Genomic DNA, 21,398 nt, shown 5'->3' with positions numbered 1-21,398 from the left:
AGGCGCTAAAATTGAACTTGGTTCTATTTGTGACACTTGACACTCTGCAAGTTCTACCTCTCCCATCTCCTCATAGTTTTTTAGGAGCAAATACCCACGTGGGTGATTGAAAGATGAACTGAGGTCCACACTCCAGTCCAGTTGGTGGTGGTAATGCAAATTAAAGTTGTAAAACCAAAATATAAAGTCCAAAGAAGAAGCCTGAAGGAGGAGAGATTACTAGAAACAAACTTAGTTTACCCTTTTCTCTGTGGATTAATTGTCAGTGTAGAGGAACTTGTGCATTTCAGGTAAAATAACAACCCAATGCTTATATCCCAGGACAAATGAGCTAGCTAGCTAAATTGCCAAAAATGTTAAATGCTTTTCGACCTGTCCCCAAATTAATGTAGTTTCTTCAGAGTTCTTTTTGATATTTCAACCTGTGTGTCCTGATCACGTCTGGTGTGGGTGCAAAAAAAATCAACATGCGCACGAGCGATGTGGTCAGCATGTAAGGCTACCTGCCACAATGACTACCGCCCTGTAGCACTCACGTCTGTAATCAGGAATCGCTTTGAAAGGCTGGTTATTGCACACAACAACATCATCCCAGACCCACTCCAAACTGCATACCACACCAACCAACCCATAGACAACACAATCTCAATTGCACTCCACACTGCCCTCACCCACCCTAGATAAGTGGAATGCTTTGCAAAAGTATTCAGACCCCTTGGATTTCTTAAAATGTGTTACAGTGTGATTAAAATTAATTGTAATGTCTTAGTCAATCTACACAAAACACTTGAGTGTCAAAGTGGAAGAAAAATATAACATTTAAGGGAAAAAAATGCATAACTAAAATATAAGTATAAAAATATAAAGTATAAAATATAAGTTTGTGGATCACAAGTATTCAGGCCCATTGTTTACACAAGCCTAAATTAGTTCTAGAGTAAAATTTGGCTAAACAAATCACATAAGTTACATGGACTCACTCCGTGTGAGTCCATGTAACTTAAAAACAACATCTGTAAGGTCCCTCAGTTAAGTATTGAATTTCAATCCGCATGCAATATCCCTTTGTCATCCAACACCATGAAGAAAGAACTGGCAGTTCAAGAGAGAGACTAAGACCAGGGAGATTTTTGAAAGCCTCAAAGAAGTTCAGTGATTGGTAACAATTACAAACCAGACACTGAATATCTCTTTAAGCATGATCAACTTCATAAATATGCTATGGATTAGGTATTAAACCACCCAGACACATCAAAGATACAGTCGTCCTTCTGAACTGAGCTGCAGGACAGGAATGAAACTGCTTAGGGATGTTATGATGGGGCTATTGGCTACAGAGTTCAATGGCTGTGATGGGAGAACACTGAGGATGGATCAACAACATTGTAGTGACTCCACAATAATGACCTAAATGACAGAGTAAAAAGAAGAATACAAATATACAGAATACATGTTTTCCCAACCATGAAGCTTGTATGCAAAGGCACTGAAGTAATACTGTGAAAAAAAACACAGCAAGGGAGGTCCCATGTCAAATCCAAATGCCAGTACATCACTGGGGCCGAGCACCCTGACATCCAGGACCTCCATATCAAAGAGTGTGAAAGGAAGGCCAGGAAAATTGTTAAAGAACCCAGCCACCCAAGCCATAGAATGTTCTCTCTGCTTCTGCGCAGCAAGCATTACCGGAGCAACAAGTGTGAAACCAACAGGCTCCTGAACAGTTTCTATTCCCAAGCCATAAGACTTAAATACAGTGGACTCTAAAATGACTGGCACCCCTGACTGGCAATGCACAAACAATACTTTAAATATATAAACAATATAATTAGAGATGAACTCAAAATAGCAACATGTGAGAAATACTGTACTTTATTAAACCCACCAAAATACATTTCACCAAAATCAAGGTTTCATAATTATTGGCACTCATTTATAACTTAGTGCAACCACCTCTGGCAAGGATAAGAGCCTGGTCTTTTCCTGTAATGTTTGACAAGGTTAAGGAACACATTTGGAGGGATTTTGGACCATTCCTTCACATTCTTGGGTTTTTCACTTATCAACTGCCCTCTTCAACTCAGCCCACAGGTTTTGATTGGATTGAGATCTGGTGACTGAGATGGCCACGGGAGAACATTGATTTTGTTGTCACAGAACCATTTCTGTGTGGATCTTGAGTTGTGTTTAGGGTCATTGTCTTGTTGGAAAGTCCACACACGGCCAAGTCCCAGCCTTCTGGCAGAGGCAACCAGATTGTCAGCCAAAATTGCCTGATACTTGGTGGAATTCATTATGCCATCAATATTAACCAGTGCCTCTGGACCTCTGGAATTAAAAAAGCCCCATCAGACGCCACACATCACTGACCCATCACCATATTTCACCGTGGGTATGAGGTGCCTCTCCTGTTTCGACACCAAACATGCCCTATGCTGTATCTGACCAAAATGTTAAATTTTGAGAGCACCTTCTTCCAATCATAATTTAAATTACATTTGGCAAACTCCAAGCGCTTGTGACTGTGTCTTGGGGTCATTAAGGGCTTTCTTCTGACAACCTTTCCAAAGAGCCTGTGGTTGTGGAGGTGGCGTCTGATGGTGCTTTTTTAAACCTGGTGACCCCAAGACGCCACCAAGGCCTGCAATTCTTTCACAGTGATTGTTGGGGATTTTGTTGCTTCTCTCACGATCCTCCTCCCCATCCTGGGGGGCAAAATGCATTTGCGTCCTCTACCCGTGTGGTTTTCAACTGTTCCATATCTTTTGAATTGTTCAATAATTACCCTGACAGTGCTCAGTGGTATATTGAATCGTTTGTGGATCTTCTTGTAGCCATTACCAGATTTATGAAGGTCTACGACCATCTGTCCCTTTTGAACTGCCAGTTCTTTTGTTTTCTTCATGGTGTTGGATGACAAAGGGATATTGCATGATTGTTACCTAATTGTTATACCCTAGTGAAAAAGGAAGTGATGTAATGGCTCAATATAGTTCCTTAACACTTAGATAAACTTAAATAAGTGGAATTTAATTCCTGGTTTAATTTTGGTAGATGTTATTTACAATAATATTCAAGGGTGCCATTAATTGTGAAACCTTGATTTGGAGGACATTGATTTTTAATTAAATCAATAAATTATTTTGGTGGTTTCCATTGAAACACTAATAAAGTAACGTATTTTTCACATTTTGGTATTTTGAGTTTCTCTCTATAGTTATATTGTTATATTTTTTAAGCATTGTTTGTTCATTGCCAGTCAGGGGGGCCAGTAATTTTGGAGCCCACTGTAGCTAACAAAACGGCTACACAGACTGACTATGCACACAAACAGGATTCTACACACTGGCTGTGTCCGAATAACCATACTAGCGTACTACATACTTTAACTGCATACTATGTACTCATCATCGCATACTATTTAGCACATAACGACTAGTAAAAAGTATGTAGTATGCCACAGCTGCAACGCAGTAGCGTCTCCTGACTGGCTGAGTAGATGGAGGCTGGGTGGATTTTTCCAAATTCAACAGACATGCATCGCATTAACCAGCCTGATAATAGTTCATTTCCATTTCAATTCATTTCTCCAAACTCTGAATAGAGAAGGAATTGAGTTATAGGCCTACTCAGACTGGTTATAGGCAGACTATTAGGAAGCAACATAATAAAGTAAAGCACGGATCATTGGGAGCAAGATCAGAATGACATTAATTAAATAATTCAACAGGAAGCCTAACATCCATATGTTTAAATCAAAAGGCCTGATTAGCATGACGTTAAAAACGCAGCCACATCCAGAGTCCCCCGATGTCGACACGTTCAGAAAAAAAAAAGTTTAATATTTCGTTTAAAAGCTCTGACAACGGCCAAGAGAACAGTAAACACTTTTCAATGACAAAAAAAATGTATCCAGTATGGCTAAAAAATTATAATAATATGCCTATTATGAAATACTCGTTATTTTAAGCAGACCAAAAACACCTTAGCCTACAGTACCAGTCAAAAGTTTAGAAACGCCTACTCATTCAAGGGTTTTTCTTAATTTTTTCCTATTTTCTACATTGTAGAATAATAGTGAAGACAATGAAATTATACATATGGATTCATGTAGTAACCAAAAAAGTGTTAAGCAAATCAAAATATATTTCATATTTGAAATTCTTCAAAGTATCCACAGTTTTCCTTGATGCTTTGCACACTCTTGGCATTCTCTCAACCAGCTTAATCTGGAATGCTTTTCTTTCACTCTGCAGTCCAACTCATCCCAAACCATCTCAATTGGGTTGAGGTCAGGTGATTGTGGAGGCCAGGTCATCTGCTGCAGCACTCCATCCCTCTCCTTCTTGGTCAAACAGCCCTTACACAGCCTGGAGGTGTGTTGGGTCATTGTCCTGTTGAAAAATATAGAAAATGATAGTCCCACAAAGCGCAAACCAGATGGGATGGCTTATTGCAGCAGAATGCTGTGGTAGCCATTCAGGAAGCCACGGTGGGAATTCCACATTCTCCTACTCTGCATCTCAGAAAGACGGAGGTTGGAACCAAATTTGGACTCATCAGACCGAAGGACAGATTTCCACCGGTCTAATGTCCATTGCTCGTGTTTCGGGGTCCAAGCAAGTCTCTTATTATTATTGGTGTCCTTTAGTAGTGGTTTCTTTGCAGCAATTCAACCATGCTTCACGCAGTCTCCTCTGGAGAGTTGATGTTGATGTGTCTGTTACTATAACTCTGTGAAGCATTTATTTGGGCTGCAGTTTCTGAGGCTGGTAACTCTAATGAACTTATCCTCTGCAGCAGAGGTAACTCTGGGTCTTCCTTTCCTGTGGAAGTCCTCACGAGAGCCAGTTTCATCATAGTGCTTGATGGTTTTTGCGACTGCACTTGCAGAAACTTTCAAAGTCCTTGGAACTTTTCCAGATTGACTGACCTTCAAATCTTAAAATAATGATGTACTGTTGTTTCTCTTTGCTTATTTGAGCTGTTCTTGCCATAATATGGACTTGGTCTTTTACCAAAAAGGGCTATCTTCTGTATACCACCTTGTCACAACACAACTGATTGGCTCAAACGCATTAAGGAAATAAATTCCAGAAATTAACTTTTAACAAGGCATACGTTAATTGAAATTATTCCAGGTGACAACGTCATGAAGCTGGTTGAGAGAATGCCAAGAGTGTGCAAAGCTGTCATCAAGGCAAAGGGTGTCTACTTTGAGGAAGATTTGTTTAACGCTTATTTGGTTACTACATGATTCCATATGTGTTATTTCATAGTCTTGATGTCTTCACTATTATTCTACAATGTAGAAAATAGTAAAAATAATGAAAAACCCTGGAATGAGTAGGTGTGTCCAAACTTTTGACTGGTACTGTACATTTGAACACCACCACAGAAGCTTTGCTATTCGGCATCTTCCCAATTAAGTAGCCTAGTTTTGTTGTTTGGCTACTTTAAGAAAACTTGGGCCTAACATTCGCAGCCGACCTCTTCCAATGTATTGTGGACAAGTGTGCATCGAATTCTACGAGATGAAGAGCGGAAATTAGTATAAAATCCTGGCATTTAAAATATACTTGATTTTCGAAAATTCACACACTCCATTTTCCCATACAGAGAATGCATCATGACCAATTGCGTTGTTTCCCATTATTCGTTGATTTTGGTAGTGCATCCCCATTGCTAATTGATCAGCTGTTGTCAATGCCAAAAATAGTATGACATCCTGCATTTAAAGTAGGCTTGGGTGGTATACCGGGGTATTTGAAAAAGGCACAGGACGGTTTTTCAATACCGCCAATACAATTTCTTAGAAGATTTTCAATAAATTTGAATATTTGTAGATACTTTAGAAGTTAATACCTGCAGTCAACTTAAGCAATAAGTTAGGAGACTACGTTCTTCATTTCACCTGTCATATTTTACATTATGAAGAGTACCGTAGTACCCCAGAGCAGTCACATGTTTGTTTGTAAATAGCAGAACGGGAGATGGCGGGAGCTGTTGTGCGGTGCACACGAGGTGATGAAGTACACTTTTATGCAAATCACTTCTAAATATTTGCCATCCGATATCTTATAATAGCTTTCTGCCAGAAGTCAAAGACCTGTCTGTACAACTACCATTTGTTCCCTGTACTTCCTACAAGCAATTTTTTTCCTCCTCCGTTCTTCACCCCTCTGCTCCTTGTACACATGCATGCTTTTCTGAAGGAAGAACAGCATCACAACTTTGTTCATTTGCACAATTTCTCTCATTCACTTTAGCATGAAAGATGTCCACATTCACTGAAAATGACATGCTACACTTGTATAACTTAATGAGCTGGATTTGCCTGTCTTAGCAATTAGTTTATGTTAGCAAAATGCTGATGAGTGAAAACTATGTGATTTCACAATCTATTTGTACAATTTGTTTTAGCATTCTGGTAATAGAGACCCAATGGGCTTTTCTTGCGTTTTTAGCGCCCCCTTGTTTGCTATGCTGCTAATACTGTAAATCCTGGGATAAGAGGAGGACAGTATGACAATGTGAAAATCTGGACACCGCCCAAGTCTAATTTAAAGTATAATCGATTTTCTAAACGTCGTATACAGTCGTGGCCAAAAGTTTTGAGAATGACACAAATATTATTTTTCATAAAGTCTGCTGCCTCAATTTATATGATGGCAATTTTATATACTGTTATGAAGAGTTATCAGATGAATTGCAATTAATTGCAAAGTCCCTCTTTGCCATGCAAATTAACTGAATACCCCAAAAATATTTCCACTGCATTTCAGCCCTGCCACAAAAGGACCAGTTGACATCAGGTCAGTGATTCTCTTATTAACTTCTCTAGGGTAGGGGGCAGCATTGGGAATTTTGGATGAAAAGCGTGCCCAAATTAAACTGCCTGCTACTCTGCCATAAAATAGAAAATATGCATATAATTTGGGTAGAAAACACTCTGAAGTCTCTAAAACTGTTTGAATGATGTATGTGAGTATAACAGAACTCATATGGCAGGCAAAAACCTGAGAAAAAAAATCCAACCAGGAAGTGGGAAATCTGAGGTTTGTAGTTTTTCGACTCTTGCCCTATCGAATACACAGTGTCTATGGGGTCATGTTGCACTTCCTAAGGCTTCCACTCGGTGTCAACAGTCTTTAGAAACTTGTTTGATGCTTCTACTGTGAAGTGGGGTCAAATGAGAGGGGAATGAGTCAGAGGTCTGCCAGCAGCCACAAGCTCTGTCTCGCGCGTTCACGTGAGAGCGAGCTGTGTTCCATTGCTTTTCTACAGACAAAGGAATTTTCCGGTTGGAACATTATTGAAGATTTATGTTAAAAACATCCTAAAGATTGATTCTATACATCGTTTGACATGTTTCTACGGACTGTAACGGAACTTTTTGATGTTTCGTCTGCAACTAGTGAACGCGCTTCGTGAGTTTGGATTTGTTTACCAAATACGCTAACAAAAGAAGCTATTTGGACATAAATGATGAACATTATCGAACAAAACAAACATTTATTGTGGAACTGGGATTCCTGGGAGTGCATTCTGATGAAGATCATCAAAGGTAAGTGAATATTTATAATGCTATCTCTGACTAATGTTGTCTTCAACATGGCGGATATAAATTTGGCTTGATTTGTCGTCTGAGCATCGTACTCAGATTATTGCATGGTTTGCTTTTTCCGTAAAGTTTTAACGGTTGAATTAAGGAGAAGTATATATTTAATTCTGTGAATAACACTTGTATCGTTTATCAATGTTTATTATGAGTATTTCTGTAAATTGATGTGGCTCTCTGCAAAATTACCGGATGTTTTGGAACTACTGAACATAGCGTGCCAATGTAAACTCAGATTTTTGGATATAAATATGAACTTTAGTGGAACAAAACATATAGGACTTCATGTTACACAATACATGTGAGTGTCATCTGATGAAGAGCATCAAAGGTTAGTGATTAATTTTAGCTATATATCTGACTCTTTGGCTGGAAAAATGGCTGTGTTTTTCTGTGACTTGGCTCTGACCTAGCAATCGTTTGGTTTGCTTTCGTCGTAAAGCCTTTTTGAAATCGGACACTGTGGCTGGATTTACAACAAGTGTATCTTTAAAATGGTGTAAAATACATATATGTTTGAGGAATTTTAATTATGGGATTTCTGTTGTTTTGAATTTGGCGCCCTGCAGTTTCACTGGCTGTTGACAGGTGGCACGCTACCATCCCACGTACCCTAGAGAGGTTAACACAAGAAAGTGTTGACGAGGACAAGGCTGGAGATCACTCTGTCATGCTGATTGAGTTCGAATAACAGACTGGAAGCTCCAAAAGGAATGTGTTGCTTGGAATCATTGTTCTTCCTCTGTCATTGTTTTGCACAAAAAGGGATTCACCGGCAAGGATATTGCTTCCAGTAAGATTGCACCTAAATCAACCATTTATGGGATCATCAAGAACTTCAAGGAGAGAGGTTCAATTGTTGTGAAGAAGGCTTCAGGGCGCCCAAGAAAGTCCAGGAAGCGCCAGGACCGTCTCCTAAAGTTGATTCAGCTGCGGGATCGGGGCACCACCAGTACAGAGCTTGCTCAGGAATGGCAGCAGGCAGGTGTGAGTGCATCTGCACGCACAGTGAGGTGAAGACTTTTGGAGGATGGCCTGGTGTCAAGAAGGGCAGCAAAGAAGCCACTTCTCTCCAGGAAAAACGTCAGGGACAGACTGATATTCTGCAAAAGGTACAGGGATTGGACTGCTGAGGACTGGGGTAAAGTAATTTTCTCTGATGAATCCTCTTTCCGATTGTTTGGGGCATCCGGAAAAAAGCTTGTCCGGAGAAGAAAGGTGAGCGCTACCATCAGTCCTGTGTCATGCCAACAGTGAAGCATCCTGAGACCATTCATGTGTGGGGTTGCTTCTCAGCCAAGGGAGTGGGCTCATTCACAATTTTGCTTAAGAACACAGCCATGAATAAAGAATGGTACCAACACATCCTCCAATAGCAACTTCTCCCAACCATCCAGGAACAGTTTGGTGACGAACAATGCCTTTTCCAGCATGATGGAGCACCTTGCCATAAGGCAAAAGTGATAACTAAGTGGCTCGGGGAACAAAACATTGATATAGAATATATAGACTCTTTGCATCAACTTCATGTAATTGTCAATAAAAGCCTTTAACACGTATGAAAATCGTGTAATTATACTTCAGTATTCCATAGTAACATCTGACAAAAATATCTAAAGACACTGAAGCAAGCAAACTTTGTGAAAATGTATTTTTGTGTCATTCTCAAAACTTTTGGCCACAACTGTACTATTCATCTTTCTTTTGTCACATACTCAAGCGGGACACAAACAAGCAGGCAGCAGAGTCCTGTTTTACCACCTGAGTAAGTACTAATTTAGGACACAAGTATGGGTAATCGGACAAGGCCACTCACTCACTCTGACTCTACACAAACAGACTAATATACAATCATCAAATACACTGCTGCTAGTCTGTTTATCATATTTCCTGATGCCTAGTCATTCAGGCCTTCAGAAAGCATTCACACCCCTTTACTTTTTCCACATTTTGTTGTGTTACAAAGTGGGATTAAAATGGATTTGTCATTTTTTTGTCAACAATCTACACAAAATACTCTAGTGTTAAAGTGGAAGACAAAATGTAAAATGTATGTATGTATATATATAACACGCAAAAATATCTTCATTAGACAAGTATTCAATACATGTTAGAATCCCCTTTGGCAGTGATTACAGCTGTGAGTCTCTAAGAGATTTCCACACCTGGATTGTAGAATATTTACACATTATTCTTTTCATGTCAAATATATTGTTGATTTGTCCATTGCTGGACAACCATTTCAGGTCTTGCCATAGAGTTTTGACTTAAATCTGCATGAAAATCTAACTCAGCCACTCAGGAACATTCACTGTCTTCTTGGTAAGCAACTCCAGTATAGATTTGGCCTTGTGTTTTAGGTTATTGTCCTGCTAAATGGTGAAATAATATCCCAGTGTCTGGTGGAAAGCAGACTGAACCAGGTATTCCTCTAGGATTTTGCATGTGCTTAGCTGCATTTGTTTCGCTAAATAACTCCCCAGTCCTTAACGATTACAAGCATACCCATAACATGATGCAGCCACCACTATGCTTAAATATGGAGAGTGGTACTCCGTAATGTGTTCTATTGGATTTGTCCCAAACAAAACACTTTGTATTCAGGACAAAAAGTGAATTGTTTTGCCACATTTCTTGCAGTATTACTTTAGTGCCGTGTTGCAAACAGGATGCTTTTACATTTTTTGTTTTATTCTATACACTCTGTCAATGAGGTTAGTAAGTATTGGAGAGTATCTACAATGTTGTTAATCCTTCCTCAGTTTTCTCCTATCACAGCCATTAAACTCTATAACTGTTTTAACGTCACAACTGGATTCATGTCAAATCCCTGAGTGGTTTCCTACCTCTCCGGCAACTGAGACTAGGCATATTGACACACCAGCCAAAGTGTAATTAATGACTTCACCATGCTCAAAGGGATATTCAATGTCTGCTTTTTATATTTTAACCCGTCTACCAATAGGTGCCCTTCTTTGCAAGGCATTGGAAAACCTCCCTGGTCTTTGTGGTTGAATCTGTATTTGAAAATCACGGCTCGACTGAGGGACCTCACAGATTGTATATGTGGGGTACAGTGATGAGGTAGTCATTCAAAAATCATGTTAAACACTATTTTTGTAGATTTTTTTTTAAACAATGAACATAAATTATTGTTTCATTCAATTTCACATAATTTCATGATGCTCATTATATGTTAAAGTTGAACCAAAATATTATATGGAACAAAAACTAAATGAAATACAAAATGATTGTGAATTGAATGAAACAATAATGTATGTCGATGCTAATATGATGTACAATATTCCATTATGTTTCTATATGATAACAATAGCGTAATATATTTAATATGCCATATATATATACACCTTTTTTTTTTACAGTTTCCCTAATTAATTTTTATTAACTTAATCATTATGACACACCCCTCACTACTGTCATTGGTTACACTAATTGCATCGTGTGTCTACATAACCTGGTTCAAGTATTCATGACATTACCTTGAGGAAGGCACAGTGATGCCGAAACGTTGGTAAATACCCATTAAATTGCTGGGAGATTATTATACATAGAGTGTGCAACTTTCTTTATTTTGATAGTAAACACTATTATTGCACACAGAGTGAGTCCATGCAACTTGTTGTGTGACTTGTTAAAGGAAAACGCCAATCAAAAATTATAATTTGGTATTTGTTTGTCCATTATGCATTGTTGACATAGTCCTAAATGTTTTGAAAGACATATAACTTTCAAAATACAGGAAGTATCCCCGTATGATGCATTTTAATTAAATGCAACATGTTAAGCACATTTTTACTCCTGAACGTATTTAGGCTTGTCATAATAAAGGGGTTGAATAGTTATTGACTCAAAACATTTCAGCTTTACATTTTTGATTAATTTGTAAATATAAAAAAAAAAACAATTCCCCTTCCACAAATGATGGGGTATAGTGGGTAGGCCAGTTACAACAACAAAAAAATCACCACAATTGAATCAATTTTAAATTCAGGATGTAACAACAAAATTTGGAAAAAGTCAAGGGGTGTGAATACTTTCTGAAGGCACTCTATCTACCCCTACCACTCCAGTATACCTGCACATTGTAAATAAGGTATAGGTACTGACCCTGGAACTGACTCTGTATATAGTTTATCTACTCCTCATGTGTACTATAGATATTAGTTACTGCATTGTTGGGCGAGAGCTTGCTAGAAACTGTACAATAAAACTTGAAAGTCAGCCAACTGCAGAACAGCAGATAGCTTGTTGGAGAGGATGCTACATAGTCTTGACCAACCTTGTGACATATCTCAGTCTTGACTTCCTTCAGGGCCCGGTCGGAAAACACACAACCACAGGTACGCAGAAAACAGAACCTGAGAGACAAGATCACACACAAGGGTTAAGGTTGTGAGGCAACAAACCTCTATTGTCCCCTTTTACTCTGTCTACCTGCCCGTCTCCTTCCTTCTATTCCTATCTAGAAGGAGTTCAGAATTATATTGTCCTTAACAAAATGTCTTAAAGAAAGTGACAATGCTCAAATAGTGGAGTGGCTCACATTATCACTCAATCTCATCTCTACAGTTTAGCGTCCTCTACAGTTTAGAGTACTACTGCACAGACCCTGGTCCCAGATCTGTGTGCGCTCTTGCCAACCCCGTTACTGTCATTGTGAATGACAGGCCGAGACTCAGGCTAGAGGCAACTGCATTAGACTCAGTGCCAGTACTCTGTCTCACATTGTGAGATGACACTTTGAGACCAAACTGCACCCATCTATGCTTCTCATTGAATAAGATGGTGAGACGTTGACGAGATGCTAGTATCTAGGGTCCTATACATTAGTTCACACCGTAGCAAAACATTTTGCAAAGGAGAACAAGCCTTACTAATTGGACAAATTTAGGTAGGTCCCTCAGAGCGATGAAGAAATCCATGAGGAATGACGTGCACGCACACACACGCACACAGTACCTATGTTTGCCATTCATCTCCAGGCCCACCACAGGACAGATGAACATGGCACAGTGCATGTCCTCGTAGCGGTCCCCTTTGGTGTTCCTCCTCTCGCCTTCCCAGGCTGGGTTGTCAGTCAGGTTCAGCTCCTTTATATCCTGTGGAATGACACACACACCATAATATTATGGGTTATCATTTCATTTGATTCCCTTTAGATAATGCAATGATATTAGGGCTGGGAATTGCCAGGGACCTCACAATAAGATATTATCACGATACTTAAGTGGCGATACGATATGTATTGCGATTCTCACGATTCTATATGTATTGCAATTTGGTACTAAGATTTTATTGCAATGTGATGTTCCAAACATATTGCTCACTATATGTCTGCTGCAGAAATACAAGAGAGCACGAGAAAACGAATTCTGATCAATCAGGGAAATAAAAGTGCAGGAAAGATGTTGGCTTGCTATTTCAAAAGAAGATGTAGAACCAGATATAGGATAAAACATTTTTTTTACAAATCAACAAAAGAGTCAATATAATATCATCCAAAAATAATATTGCAATGTAACTGTATAGATTTTTTCCCCCATCACTAAATTATATGTGTGGCCTCTGCTGAAACCACGGATAATTACCATACCTTAATGCCACGAAGGTGTGATACAACCTCGCTGTTGGGTCTATCTGCGGATTTATCCAGAAGGAACTCAATCACGGCATCTTTGTTGTAAAGTCTGTAAACAAGAATAACATTTAGATTACAGAATACATGTGTGATAGTTCTATCTAATAGACCTGTTTTGACAAAAATTTGAGAACTGTTAAATGTTGACTCTTGGCCCCTGACCATTTCCTGTTGCATGGGGCAAGATTTTTGATTTTATTTAACCTTTATCTAACTAGGCAAGTCGGTTAAGAACAAATTCTTATTTACAATGACGGCCTACCCCGGCCAAATCCTAACCCGGACAACGCTGTGCCAATTGTGCGCCACCCTATGGTGTATCCCAATCACAGCCGGTTGTGATACAGCCTAGAGTCAAACCAGGGTCTGTAGTGACTCCTCTTGCACTGAGATGCAGTGCCTTAGAACGCTGCACCACTCGGGAGCCCCTTAGTAACTAAAGCTAGTGAGCACCATCAACAAGTTGCAGCTAGCTCCCCTTAGCCAATCCCCTAATCTGTGTCCCAAATCTGTAATTCGACCTGTGAAAGGCAGCAATATGCCACAAAGCATCTAGTCTGAAGGAAAGCTACAACAAGAAGTTGTTTAGCTAACTAGCTAGCCAGTAGCTAACTTTAGCTACTACTTTAGCTACTGTAGCTAAGGATCGAGTGCTGTGTTGTTGGGGTTCATTGAAACACAACAGAGCAACGTGCGTGGATCACTGCTATGTCGATCTGGCTACATTTCACTTCAGGCAACGTGAATGTGTTATTTGTCTAACTAACCTGCTTGCTAGCTAGTTAGCTGTTTTCCACTCAGTGTCTGAAGGCCTAGCAAAAGCTATTTATTCTGTTAAAAGCTGTCTTTACCACCCAAAAAGCTAACTTTTTATGTTACAGGAAAATAAATCTGATTGTGGGTTGCTGTAACATCTCTAGCTAGTTAAATAGCCAGCCAGCCAGTAGCTAACTAGCCAGTAGCTACAGTAGCTAGCTTGCCAGTAGCTACAGTAGCTAGCTTGCTAGTAGCTAGCTTGCCAGTAGCTAGTAGATGGAGAGCAATTCTGGGGGGTTTTATGCCTTGCTCATGGGCACAATGGTAGCAGATGATACATGGTATCAATGACCAGCAGCCTTCCAGTTGCCAGTTCAGTTTCATTCCCATATTTGTGTTGCCCCACCTTCCAGTTGCTGGTCTGCCTCGCCAACCTCTGTTTCTCAATCCTGGTCCTGGGGACCCAAAGGTGTGCAAATTCTTGTTTTTGTCCTAAGACTACACAACTGATTCAAATGATCAATGTATCAAGCTTTGATGATTTGAATCAGGTGTGTAGTGCTATGGCAAAAAATAAAATGTGCAACCCTTTGCGACTCTAGGACCAGGAAACACTGCTCTACAAGACCAATAAATGAGTTTGGTGCGTAACTACAATGGTTTCTGCCCAGGATGACTCTATGCCCACAATTGTTCTCCACCCAGGGGTGCTGCACTGCAGGCAGTTGGGAAAAGCAGAAGACATATTTCCGTTCTAACCAACAGACAATAAAGTATCTATTCTCTCCATGACGATGTCACAAGATGACTCGTTGCACATCTCTACAACCACAACACTGTTGCGAATGTCTATTACTATAACTACATAGAGTATTATTGTGAATTACTTGTTTATTGTGAAAGACTAATATTGTGAGAGACTAATATATTGCATTATAACATGTTTACTCTGCCAACAAATGAGAGAGTTGAAATGAGAGCGCTAAAATGACACTTGAACTTGAGATGGGTTAATGGATTACTAACTGAAATCTGGACAGGGCTAGAACATCTGACATGTAGCCAAATATGAAATTAACTCCTGCAGAATTAAGTATTTCATCCAGGATAATGATACACCAAATTGTATTTTTGTCTCGGGAAAAGTGGAGCAATATACCAAGATGTATTTCTTACAGTATCTCAAGCAAAAGCGAATATGCATTCATTCAGTCAGCTCTATACGGAAATAAGAAACAGGAAACCGCTCACCCAGAGGCGGCGCTCCTTGTGTCTGGGGACTTTAATGCAGGGAAACTTAAATCAGTTTTACCTTATTTCTATCAGCATGTTAAATGTTCAACCAAAGGGGAAAAAAATTCTAGATCCCCTTTACTTCACACACAGAGACTCATACAAAGCTCTCCCTCACCCTCCATTTGGCAAAACCATAATTATATCCTCCTGATTCCTGCTTACAAGCAAAAAGTAAAGCAGGAAGCACCAGTGACTCGGTCTATAAAAAAAGTGGTCAGATTAAGTAGATGCTAAACTACAGGACTATTTTGCTAGCACAGACTGGAATATGTTACGGGATTCTTCCGATGGCATTGAGGAATACACCACATCAGTCACTGGCTTCATCAATAAGTGCGTTGGGGACGTCGTCCCCACAGTGACTGTACATACATGCAGTGCTTCGAAAGGCTGGTAATGGCTCACATTAACACCATTATACCAGAAACCCTAGATCCACTCCAATTTGCATACCGCTCAAACAGATCAACAGATCTGCACTCCACACTGCCCTTTCCCACCTGGACAAAATGAACACCTATGTGAGAATGCTATTCACTGACTACAGCTCAGCGTTCAACACCATAGTGCCCTCAAAGCTCATCACTAAGCTAAGGATCCTGGGACTAAACACCTGCCTCTGCAACTGGATCCTGCACTTCCTGACAGGCCTCCAGCAGGTGGTGAGGGTAGGTAGCAACACATCTGCCACGTTGATCCTCAACACTAGAGCCCCTCAAGAGTTGCATGCTCAGTCCCCTCCTGTACTTCCCTGTTCACCCACGACTGCATGGCCAGGCATGACTCCAACACCATCATTAAGTTTGCAGATGACGCAACAGTGGTAGGCCTGATCACAGACAACAACGAGACAGTCTATAGGGAGGTCAGAGACATGGCCGGATGGTGCCAGAATAACAACCTATCCCTCAATGTAATCAAGACAAAGGAGATGATTGTTGAATACAGGAAAAGGAGAACCAAGCACCTCCCATTCTCATCGACAGGGCTGTAGTGGAGCAGGTTGAGAGTTCAAGTTCCTTGGTGTCCACATCACCAACAAACTAGAATAGTCCAAACACACCAAGACAGTCGTGAAGAGGGCACAACAAAACCTATTCCCCCTCAGGAGACTGAAAGGATTTGGCATGGTTCCTCAGATCCTCAAAAGGTTCTACAGCTGCAACCTGACTGGTTGCATCACTGGCTGGTACGGCAACTGCTCGGCCTCCGACAGCAAGGCACTGTAGTGCATACAGCCCAGTACATCACTGAGGCTAAGCTGTCTGCCATCCAGGACCTCTACACCAGGCGGTGTCAGAGGAAATCCTTAAAAATTGTCAAAGACCCCAGTCACCCCAGTCATAGACTGTTCTCTCTGCTACCGCATGGCAAGCGGTACCGGAGTGCCAAGTCTAGGACCAAAAGGCTTCTCAATAGTTTTTACCTCCAAACCATAAGACTCCTGAACGGGTAATCAAATGGCTACCCAGACTATTTGCATTGTGTCCCGCCACCCGCCAACCCCCTCTTTTACGCTGCTGCTACTCTCTGTTTATCATCTATACATAGTCACTTTAACTATACCTACATGTACATATTACCTCAATCAGCCCGACTAACCGGTGGCCCCGCACATTGACTCTGTACTGGTACCACCTGTATATAGCCTCGCTACTGTTGTTTTCACAGTTTTTTAAATTATTTCTTTATTTATCTATTGTTTACCTAAAACCTATTTTTTACTTAAAAATTGCACTGTTGGTTAGGGCTTGTAAGTATGCATTTCACTGTAAGGTCTACTACACCTGTTGTTTTCAGCACAAGTGACAAATAAACTTTGATTTGATATGTCTGGGTATCTAATTCAGTGATTGATCTTTATATAACAGCTGTCAATATTTTAACGAAGGAAAATATGCATCAATGAAGAAGTGAATTCTTAACAGAAACATTCATTTTCATTGCTTTTATCCTGAAAATGTTTGCAAGGAAATAGTATTTAGGATACATTGTTTAGAACTATTGCACTTTCTCCCCGGTCCCGTCAAGAGGAGCAACATTGAAAGAGAAAACTTTACAGATGTCAGCTAGATGATTGATGCATTCATTCTACCATAGAACATTTTTTTGTGAATACCGATTTATGTAATTATCCTAATTATGTCTTCTAGGAAAATAAGTTATGACTGAAGAGAAGCTACAGGCCTTGGCCTATTTGACTAGACAAGTTAACAAAAACACGTAATGACGTGCTAAACTAATCGTCACGCAGTGAATTTATGCTACAATTTACCAAAGTCGCTACTAATACCACCACGATTGAAGTAATTACTACCACGATAATCCATCCACCTGACTGGTGTGGCATATCAAGAAACGGATTCAACAGCATGATCATTACACAGGCCCACCTTGTGCGGGGGACAATAAAAGGCCACTCTGAAATGTGCAGTTTGATCACACAACACAATGCCACAGATGTTTTGAGGGAGTGTGCAATCGGCATGCTGACTGCAGGAATGTCCACCAGAGCTGTATTTATGTCTGTAATAAAGCCCTTTGTGGGGAAAAACTCATTCTGATTGGCTGGGCCTGGCTCCCCAGTGGGTGTGCCTGGCTCCAAAGTGAGAGGGCCTATGCCCCATCAGGCCCACCCAGTTATGAAAATCCATAGATTAGAATTTATTTCATTTGACTGATTTCCTTATATAACTGTAACTCAGTAACATTGTTGAAATTGTGTTTATATATTTTTGTTCAGTGTAAATACATAACAGTGTCACACCAGCTATATGAGTAGTACACAACAACGGAGATGTAATTTATAGATCGGCAGGTAAGGGTGCTCTCAAGCGGCTAGATGTCCTTTACCATTCGGCCATCAGATTTACCACAATGGTCCTTATAGGACACATCACTGCACTCTATACTCCTCTGTAAACTGGTCATATCTGTATACGTGTCGCAAGCCCCACTTGTTGATGCTTATTTATTTATAAAACCCTCTTAGGCCTCACTCCCCCCTATCTGAGATATCGACTGCAGCCCTCATCCTCCACATACACCCGTTTTGACAGTCACATTCTGTTAAAGGTCCCCAAAGCACACACATCCCTGGGTCGCTCATCTTTTCAGTTCACTGCAGCTAGTGGCTGGAATGAGCTGCAACGAACACTCAAACTGGACAGTTTTATCTCAATCTCTTCATTGAAAGTCTCAATCATGGACACTCTTACTGACAGTTGTGGCTGCTTTGCATGTATTGTTGTCTACATTCTTGCTCTTCGTGCTGTTGTCTGTGCCCAATAATGTTTATATGATGTTTTGTGCTGCTACCATGTTGTTATGTGTTTCTGCCATGCTATGTTGTCGTCTTGGGTCTCTCTTTATGTAGTGTTAACTCGTCGTGATGTGTGTTTTGTTTGTTACCCCATCCCTGTCCCCGCAGGGGGCTTTTGGTAGGCCATCATTGTAAATAATACTTTGTTAACTGAATTGCCTAGTTAAACAAAGGTAAAATAAAAAACAAACTGATGAAAATAATCCTCACCTTCCCAGATCACAAGTAACAATTGGGCGCCGGAGTTTCTCCGTACTGAGAGCACAATACTTCCACCGAGCAGCAAGCGCTGCATTTTTGTCAACCTTGAGTAGAGATTCACACTTTCAACTTAGTTCATGCCCACTGCTGTTCCGTTGCATTTGGTTATATCTTAAATACTTCGTCGCTAGCTAAATACAGTTAGTGATAGGAGACAACCAAGGAAGGAATTGTTAGAGTAACTCTGATTGAGATGCAGGACCACTGCACTACCACCTGTCCCATAATGCTCCGTATTAACTAGCTAATTACACAGCCATGTCAAAGTATCTCATCAACTATGATGAATGTTGATGGTTTGTTATTTCTGAAACTAGCATAACAGGCTAGCTAGCTAGCTAGCAGACTTTACGTGGGCATGGCGAGTTAGTAAGCGAACTAACTGATTAATAAAAGCAAGCTAAATTATTACATGTATGTATCTAACATTAAGGTCGTTTGGGTGGACTATAGCTTCTCTGGGTTTTTTTTTTTTTACAAAACCTCCATAACGTTAGCTAGCTCAAACGCGTTAACTAACGTTAGCTAGTTTAAGCTAGCTAGCTATAAGGTTACCTTCTCAACTTTCTTTGGGCCTTTCACCAACTCATGCCTTTTAGGAATAGTTCCACCATCACATCCCATTTTGACAAAGAGCACAAAAAGTGATTTCTTGGCCTGATATCGCCTGATAATTTTGCTCGGAGAAAATCCAAACAGGCTGGTTGTAAATAAACAAAGAATATTCAAAGAACATCTCTCAATGTTCCACAAATTTGGATGTCGCTCTCTAGTGTTCAGAAATAGGTTTGCCTGTTAAAATATTTTCCAGTAATGACCACCAGGAAGCAGCATTTCGGTTTTTACTACGACTTCAACTAGTTCAAAAACCTTGTCAAGAGGAAATTATACCAAAATAAGATGAATAGCTATGCTATTGTTAAAAAAGGGCATTTAAGTTCACATTCTTTGTCAAAGTATGTTGTAAGAATTGGTCATTTCTTGTAAGCTTCTTTCTTGCACTTAAACTACAAGACATGTTCCCAAATAAACAAATTCATATTAATATTTCATCACGTCACTTCTAACACAATACTTAGAACTTTGCACATCTACAGCATTCGATTGTAACTAGAAAAATTACATTTCCTGAAGAAAATGTGGTTTACTTGCTTCTTTTGATGTGTTTTTCATGGTATTTAAAGAAGTGGTTGTGGTAGGGACGGCGTTAGAAATTGTAGTAATATGGTTGTCATAGGCTATGGGTTAGTCATAGTGACCTATTTTGGGATGGTTTGTAGGTGTGGAGGTATTATAGTGGGTTATAATGGGCTAGTAGTAATGGTAGTGGTACTATAATAGTTGTTACTGTAGCAGTAGTGGAGGTGGTGGTGGTAGTAGTAGTAGTGGTAGTTACTTCAATAGTAGTGGTATTCGTAGCAACTGTGGTAAATTGTAGCATAAAGCTTTATTGAAGCAATCAGATTTAAAAACAGACAAAACTACACCTTATGGAACAGCGGGGACTGTGAAGAGACACACACATAGGCACCGACACATGATAACATGCTCACTCTACACACACGTACACATGATAACATGCTCACTCTACACACACGTACACATGGATTTTGTATTGTAGATACAGTGCATTCGAAAAATATTCAGACCCCTTCCGTTTCTCCACATTTTGTTTCGTTACAGCCTTAATATAAAATGTATTAAACTAAACATTTCCCTCATCAATCTACACACAATATCCCATAATGACAAAGCGATAACAGGTTTTTAGATAATCTTGGAAACTTATTACAAATAAAAAACACAAATACCTTATTTACATAAATATTCAGACCCTTTGCAATGAGACTCAAAATTGAGCTCAGATACATCCTGTTTCCATTGATCATCCTTGAGATGTTTCTACAACTTGATTGGAGTCCACCTGTGGTAAATTCAATCGATTGGACATCATTTGGAAAGGCACACACCTGTCTATATAAGATCCCACAGTTGACAGTGCATGTCCGAGCAAAAACCATGCCATTAGGTCAAAGGAATTGTCCATAGAGCTCTGAGACAGGGTTGTGTCAAGGTACAGAACTGGGGAACGCTACCAAAACATTTCTGCAGCATTGAAAGTCCCCAAGAACACAGTGGCCTCCAGAATTCTTAAATGGAAGAAGTTTGAAACTACCAAGACTCTTCCTAGAGCTGTCCGCCCGGCCAAACTGAGCAATCGGAGGAGAAGGGCCTTGGTCAGGGAGGTGACCAAGAACACCATCTCTGCAGCACTCCACCAATCAGGCCTTTGTGGCCAGATGGAAGCCACTCCTCAGAAAAAGGCACATGACTGCCCACTTGCAGTTTGCCAAAATGCACCTAAAGACTCTCAGACCATGAGAAACAAGATTATCTGGTCTGATTAAACCAAGATTGAACTCTTTGGCCTGAATGCCAAGCGTCACATCTGGAGGAAACCTGGCACCATCCCTACGGTGAAG

The 21,398-nt window shown here is 40.1% G+C and overlaps 1 protein-coding gene across 6 annotated transcripts in view; it reads right to left on the bottom strand.

Annotated features, from left to right (window-relative positions):
- The window catches only part of rtf2 (replication termination factor 2), a 65,325-nt gene extending 45,616 nt beyond the window's left edge, over window positions 1–19,709 (bottom strand). For all 6 annotated transcript variants that reach the window (XM_021610669.2, XM_036984144.1, XM_021610670.2 and 3 more), the window contains exons 1-5: window positions 19,471–19,709; window positions 18,865–18,959; window positions 13,236–13,329; window positions 12,602–12,741; window positions 11,922–12,000 (exon numbers count right to left, since the gene is read on the bottom strand). In XM_021610669.2, coding sequence (XP_021466344.1) covers window positions 11,922–12,000; window positions 12,602–12,741; window positions 13,236–13,329; window positions 18,865–18,959; window positions 19,471–19,539 — 477 coding nt within the window. In that variant the 5' untranslated portion in view covers window positions 19,540–19,709. The remainder of the gene's footprint in view (window positions 1–11,921; window positions 12,001–12,601; window positions 12,742–13,235; window positions 13,330–18,864; window positions 18,960–19,470) is intronic.
- Window positions 19,710–21,398: the final 1,689 nt, after the last annotated feature.

This window comes from Oncorhynchus mykiss, chromosome 7, assembly GCF_013265735.2.
Source record: "Oncorhynchus mykiss isolate Arlee chromosome 7, USDA_OmykA_1.1, whole genome shotgun sequence".
Lineage (NCBI taxonomy): Eukaryota > Metazoa > Chordata > Actinopteri > Salmoniformes > Salmonidae > Oncorhynchus > Oncorhynchus mykiss.
This window is presented reverse-complemented; position numbering and strand designations above follow the sequence as displayed.